Genomic DNA, 7453 nt, shown 5'->3' on the forward strand with positions numbered 1-7453 from the left:
GGGCACCATAGGACTAATGTTGTCTTCTTTCGTACAAATTGGTAATGATTTCTAAAAACCACTAAAAAAATTAGATAAAACACATTGACTATCGTCAGATGTTGTATACTGAAACACATTAATAAGTGTTCTGATTATTTCCCATTAGAATTGGTCTAAATGGGTTTTAATACTATTCCGATTTACTCTTAATATTTTATTATTTTAATCAAATTACAAACATAATTGAAACACGTGTTATAAGGGTACCATTCATGTTATTCCCTACTTGGACCCCCTCTCCCAGTGGCTCAGCGGTACGTTCGTAGAACATACAACGCTAAAAAACCAGGTTTTGATACTCGTGGTGGACACAGCACAGGTAGCCCATTGTGTAGCTTTGTGCTTAAGTACAAACAAAGAAAACTTGAAAATTCTGGTTTGGTTCAGTATTTCCTGTTGGTTTTTTATGCATTTTACAACTGATCTGTCCCATATATTGTATATATAACAAAGCGACTGTAACAATAATAGAAGTAAGTGTTAAAGAAATTTTTGTGAATGTTATGTTTGTTCATAACACGCTCAAAAGCTTATTTGTTTCAAAATAACTTCAACTAGGTAATTTAAATTAGTCTAACAACCTTACCTTTCAAACAGTTGTTCTCTAAGTAATCGACGCCCTGCTCGCTGGGCTGTAGTTCAATGCTTTTATCTGTTGTTGTGAACCTGTTGTAGGAACTAAGCTGGCATTCTTTCTTTTTAGGGTCGAATTCGGCTGATCGACACACAATATTTTGTTGAAGTAAACAAGCAGTCTGGCATTCTTCGAGGGATTTGACTTGAGCGATTAGTTTTTCGTGGGCATAACCAACGAGCATTTTGCCTTTGACTCGCTCAAAAGCCCATTGTCGTTTGCATTTACTAGCCCCTATCAAATGATAAAAACAAACGAACAAACGTTGAAAGATGTTAGATGCTAGTGCAACAACAGCCTGTTATGTAACACTTAAAACTAATAATAAAATGGTTTGTTATATCTACGTAACAGTGCTAAGAATAGTGTTATAGTGTTATTAAACCGATATGAACAATAAACAGGTATATAATCACCTTGAAGAAAATACCAATGATTCAAGAAATTTGTGAATAAAGTCAGTATCTAGATATATAGGTTTCAAAGTATTTCATATTAATTCTCTAAGATCACATTTGAAGATTTACAACTTTTAGAAATATAAATTTTGCTCTAATAAGTATAATTGTACCAGTCAGATGTGTCTAATGATATAATACTAACTGACGTACTTCAACTAGTGAAATACTGGGACAGCTGCAAACACTGACCTCCTACTCCACTCTAAAGAGGGCCCTAAAAGTACATGCTAGGTTTGATGATAATAGGGGAGAAGACATAGAGGTCCCCAGGTGATTACATAGGGGATCAGATTTAAACGCTGACTTCCTATCTTATCCCCCGTGAATACCTAAGAATATATGTTAGGTTTGGTGACAATCGGTCTATCAGCTCGCCAGTTATAAGCGGACACAGCTATGCTCAAACTTTTACCAAATAAAAATTTAGGTTATTAAATTTAACAGAATTTGTGTCTGAAAAGCCGGAATCTATTTTCACTTATCGGCTTTTTCACATAAATAGTTTGTGTTAGAAAGTTTTATTTCATTAATTCAGAACAGGATTCAAAATAATAGCAGTAACAATATCTTCAAGTCTGTGATAGATTTGTACGATTTGATTGGGTGTTGGTAAATGAACCTACTACTTGCGTAATCACAATGAACATAACGTAGTATGAAGTTAACACTCACAGCAAAAACGTCTTATGGGTGAAAATAGAAGGGACTAGTTGGTACTCTTGGATAGTTCAGTGAAAGAGCAATGTTCCTGTTAATCAGAAATCCTAGGTTTAAGCCCAGTCCCGGAGTCCCTTTTCACTTATCAGCTTTTTTTTCACATAAAAAATTTATGGGTGAATAAACCAGAATCAAATTAACCATGATGAGAAGTAAACATATTTCCAAATTTAAGGTACTGTTTTACAGCGAATGTATATACATATATACATATATATAAACTACATAAATTAATCATATGTAATATGTTTCCATTATTTTCAGCTTTAACAAAGTTGTTTCAAAACTAATGATATTTAAGTTGATTTTATGTAATGATGTATCCTGTGAATCTGATGAGTCACTTACATGACTCAAAAGTTAAATTTAATATGACCCACCCTACTATAAATTATTTACCTGACAAGCATATTTTTTTAAAATAGTTGAAGCTACCGTTGTTCTTCAAGAAATCCTCTGTTGATGAATCTAGAATGTTCTTGTTGAAGTAACACGCCATCTTGCGGTAATCAATGTTTACAGAATGACAGATAGCATCGGCTCGACAGGCGTTTAAACATTTCTCGGGGGTAGTTTCATTGGAGCTTTTATAGGCAACAATATCCAGGTAAATACCTGACATTAGCTCAAAATGGACATCTACAGGGTCACAACCTGTTAAGACCAAGAAAAACAATCTATATTACTAAATAGTAAACATAATTAGACATATAAGTCAACATGTATGCTTGCTGTTTATTTTACTTTACGTTCCGCTGTCTCTATTTGTCCATTGTCTCTTAATTCCTAACTACATTTATTTAGTACAATATTAACTTCTTAAAAAGAATCACAGTAATAGTTGATATAAACAACAACATCAGACAATATCATGGCTTGCTCAAACAAATAGCTTAGCCATTTATCTATAATTTAAACTTTTCCTTAAGAGAAAATAAACATAATAATTTATGTTTTATGAATACTAATTATGTTCATCTGAAGCTGGCTGGTGTATTTTGCTAGATATTTTTTTTTTTTTTTGTAATATTGAGACTAATGCTGATAAAGGAATAATGTCAACAAACCATTAAATTTTCTGTATGACGTGTTTGATATTCCTGAAGTTTCTTGGTTGTCGGGACTTCTGGTTGTTTCCGAGATTCTAGGTATTCTGGGAATTTCATCATTATTCACAAGAATAACTCCACAATAAGTATCGAGTATTCCATGGCCAAACAAAAAAGACTGACAAGAAAACAGATGGTTTTGAAAACAGAGACCGCCACAACCATCGGTTGATACTTTTTGATGACCAATGAGGTTATGAAGAGCGTCTACTTTACCTAACACAACAATCTTTGACGTGTTGCTGTTGATAAAATCTGAAAAAAAAAGTTTAAAAGTCCGTAAGATGTTATACTTTTTGGGTAAGACATATAATGATATATTTTATCAAGAAAATGGCAATAAGACTCATACGGTTGATTAATGTGTAAAAACAATGATGTTTTAGAAAAGGTAAGATATATCTCTGATTAACTTAGAAATTTATTATACTTTAGTTTAGGTATTACACTGTTCTGATTAACATAGAAAACAGTTGATGTTTTAGTTTAGGTAAGACACATGTTTGAATAACATAGAAAACACTTGATGTTTCAGCTTAGGTAAGAGACATGTGTGGATGACATAGAAAATAGTTGATGTTTAAGTTTACGTAAGACACGTTTCTGATTAACATAGAAAACAATTGATGCTTTAGTTTAGGTAGGACTAAGTTCTGATTAACATAGAAAACAGTTGATGTTTTAGTTTACGTAAGACACGTTTCTGATTAACATCGAAAACAGGTGATGTTTTAGTTTAGGTAAGACTAAGTTCTGATTAACATAGAAAACAGTTGACGTTTTAGTTTAGGTAAGACACATGTTTGAATAACATAGAAAACACTTGATGTTACAGTTTAGGTAAGAGACATGTGTGGATGACATAGAAAACAGTGGTGTTTTAGTTTAAACTCTAGTAGAACATGCACGTAACCAGCTAAATATAATCTGATTTTTGACGGTATGAAGTACAGCGATTAGCAGTAGTTCAGTCATACGCTCTTAGAACTATAGTTTCTAATAATTTTTCCACTAAAGTACCTTAGATACCCTTGCAGCATGTTTTGTTTTGAACAATACAATAATGACGTTTTCCTCAATTTTTATTCTAACAACTTTTCCACTAAAGTACCTTAGATACCCTTGCAGCGTGTTTTGTTTTGAACAATACAATAATGACGTTTCCCTCAATTTTTATTCTAACAACTTTTCCACTAAAGTACCTTAGATACCCTTGCAGCATGTTTTGTTTTGAACAATACAATAATGACGTTTTCCTCAATTTTTATTCTAACAACTTTTCCACTAAAGTACCTTAGATACCCTTGTAGCATGTTTTGTTTTGAATAATACAATAATGACGTTTTCCTCAATTTTTATTTTAGTGTATTTTATTTATCTAGGTCAAGTACTTTTCCTATCATGAACAGTTAGGTAACAAAACACATCTTAAGTTTTCTTCGAAATTAATTTCAGTTTTAGTCCGATTCCTATCCTCTAGAAAATTTTTTACATTTCTTGTTTCTATGGTGGTTTATTTAAATCATGGCGTTATGACAGTTCAAACTGTGGTGTATTTAAATCATGATGTTATGACAGTCCAAACCGTGGTTTATCTAAAATCATAGCGTTATGGCAGTTCAAACCGTGGTTTATTTAAATCATGGTGTTATGACAGTACAAACCGTGATCTATTTAAATCATGGCATTATGACAGCTCAAACCGTGATCTATTTAAATCATGGCATTTCAAACCGTGGTTTATTTAAATCATGGCATTATGACAGTCCAAACCGTGATTTATTTAAATCATGGCGGTTCAAACCGTGGTTTATTTAAATCATGGCGTTGTGACAGTTCAACTATGAAAAACACGTAATCTCAAATGATGAAGTTTTATGATCTTTACAAAACTACACTCATCGCAATAGAAAATCAGATCCAATTTTAACTGCTATCGGATGTACGAGTTGCCCACAAAAAAAAAAAAGAACAAAGAAAACAAACAGCTAAGTTATGGGTAGAAGTGTTAAAAAAAGAAAATATATAGGCCAATCACCAAAAGTCACGCTTTAGTTTGAAGCCAGAATAATGAATTAAAATAGTGGCTTGCCTCGAAGCTGTACTTTTCTCGTATACTCCAACATCAAATCTCTACAAATAATTACACAATAATAATTATATAGTGACATAACGCAGCTGAAAGAACTCTAACGTAATCTTTCCTGCGAAACCTAGTGATTGCTTATGTCTTCATGCTGTGTGGTCCAGACCATGCCTAATAGTAGAGCTTCAAGATTATCACCAGTATTAGTGAGCCCAAATATTTTATTCTAATGTTTACAGTCATGGCAACTTATAAACTATTTAAACACTAATACTGGTAGATACAGAAACGCATCATATCTTTGCTTTTTTAACTAATCTAAAATAGATTATTGCAACAGGAAAACTAAACAATGAGCTTAAGATTAGAGAGTGTTGTTTTATTTTAAGTGTCACAGATCGGGTGTGTCATCATGATGTTAATGGTAAGCGGAAGAATATTGTTCTCTATGGTGTCTTTTGCTTTACACAGAACCATTTCTCATTGTTACTCAATAAGAATATTTTCAGTCAAATAATTTCGAACGTCACCGTAAATCTTACATAAATGTCTGAGAGTAAAAGTCTAGTAAAAAGTGTGAGTACAAATATTTACAGAATGATCAAAGACTGGTAAAAATAATAAATAACAAACGAGTTTCATAGAAAAGGAATTCGAAAAAGGGTTATACGATTAAAAGAACAAACAATCAATTAGGTGTTTGTAAAGAGTTAAACAAGCGGAATGAAATAAACTTTTAGTGAGCATCGAGAACTAATATGTTTTAGGAAAGCTATGTTCGGACCTCTAAATTAAGATAATAATTTTTCTATGGCATTTCTTCGGTTCTTGATTAAAGATCCTTTAACAGGTTAACCACTTGTTCGTAACTGTTTTATTACCACGATACGAAACTGACCATATGAAGAACATTGATTTGTGTATGCTTCTCACGTCTTAATTCTAATGCTTTACCTGAAACTTGAAACATTTTGAAGACAAAGTTTAGAACCTTTCTTGAAGGTGATTAGATAATATATATATATATACTTATAAGTGTGTGTATGAAAGTCTTTACACGGGGCATACAATAAATGTGTGTTTAGTTTTCTAATCTAATCGTTAGTTAAGATTAAAGTGGTTCCACGGACAACTTTCAAACTTAGATTTTAGCTCCAGCATTGCCATATCCTAATCATCATCTCTAACGTAGCCACTGTTCACTAAATGCTGTCTAGCTTAACGGTCAGTTTCAAACATGATATAGTCTCGTGAGGCACAACACCTTCTTATTCGGGCTAACGTTTCTTTCGAAACTGATTTCTGGTAGATCCGGTAATAAATGGGAGACTAGCCGTCAAGGGTGTAGAATTTCTTCCCCGGTCACCAGGTGCCAGGAATTTATTATAGGGTCCAGTGATAGACGGCAAACCTCAATGTTTCCGCGTATAAGTGCATCTGTGTGTGTGTGAGGGAGAGGGGGCGCCACTCTCAAAGATTTCAACCACGTTACAGAAAACTCGATCAAATCTTTAGATTTCTAGTTGTTTGCCAGTGTAGCTATAATCAGATGTGAGCTGACTGTATAATACAACTCTGGTATAACTGTTATCAGATGTGAGCTGACTGTATAATACAACTCTGGTATAACTGTTATCAGATGTGAGCTGACCGTATAGCACAACTCTGGTATAACTGTAATCAAATGTGAGCTGACTGTATAACACAACTCTGGTATAACTGTTATCAGATGTGAGCTGACCGTATAGCACAACTCTGATATAACTGTAATCAGATGTGAGCTGACTGTATAATACAACTCTGGTATAACTGTTATCGGATGTGAGCTGACTGTATAATACAACTCTGGTATAACTGTTATCGGATGTGAGCTGACTGTATAACACAACTCTGGTATAACTGCTATCAGATGTGAGCTGATTGTATACAATAATACTAGTGTAGCTGTTATCAGATGTGAGCTGACTGTATAATACAACTTTGGCATAACTGTTATCAGATGTGAGCTGACCGTATAACACAACTCTGGTATAACTGTTATCAGATGTGAGCTGATTGTATAACACAACTCTGGTATAACTGCTATCAGATGTGAGCTGATTGTATACAATAATACTAGTGTAGCTGTTATCAGATGTAAGCTGACCATATAACACAACTCTGGTATAACTGTTATCAGATGTGAGCTGACCGTATAGGACAACTCTGGTATAACTCTTATCAAATGTGTGACTGTATAACGCAACTCTGGTATAACTGTTATCAGATGTGAGCTGACCGTATAACACAACTCTGGCATAACTGTTATAAAATGTGAGCTGACTGTATAACACAACTCTGGTATAACTGTTATCAGATGTGAACTGACCGGTATAACACAACTCTGGTATAACTGTTATCAGAT

At 33.5% G+C, this 7453-nt stretch overlaps 1 protein-coding gene across 1 annotated transcript in view; it reads right to left on the minus strand.

The window, feature by feature from the left end:
• LOC106466227 overlaps positions 1-7453 on the minus strand; it is a 42413-nt gene that overhangs the window by 31158 nt on the left and 3802 nt on the right. Inside the window, exons 4-6 of the mRNA XM_022394203.1 lie at positions 2922-3218; positions 2254-2508; positions 629-910 (exon numbers count right to left, since the gene is read on the minus strand). Coding sequence (XP_022249911.1) covers positions 629-910; positions 2254-2508; positions 2922-3218 — 834 coding nt within the window. The remainder of the gene's footprint in view (positions 1-628; positions 911-2253; positions 2509-2921; positions 3219-7453) is intronic.

This window comes from Limulus polyphemus, unplaced genomic scaffold, assembly GCF_000517525.1.
Source record: "Limulus polyphemus unplaced genomic scaffold, Limulus_polyphemus-2.1.2 Scaffold2194, whole genome shotgun sequence".
NCBI lineage: Eukaryota > Metazoa > Arthropoda > Merostomata > Xiphosura > Limulidae > Limulus > Limulus polyphemus.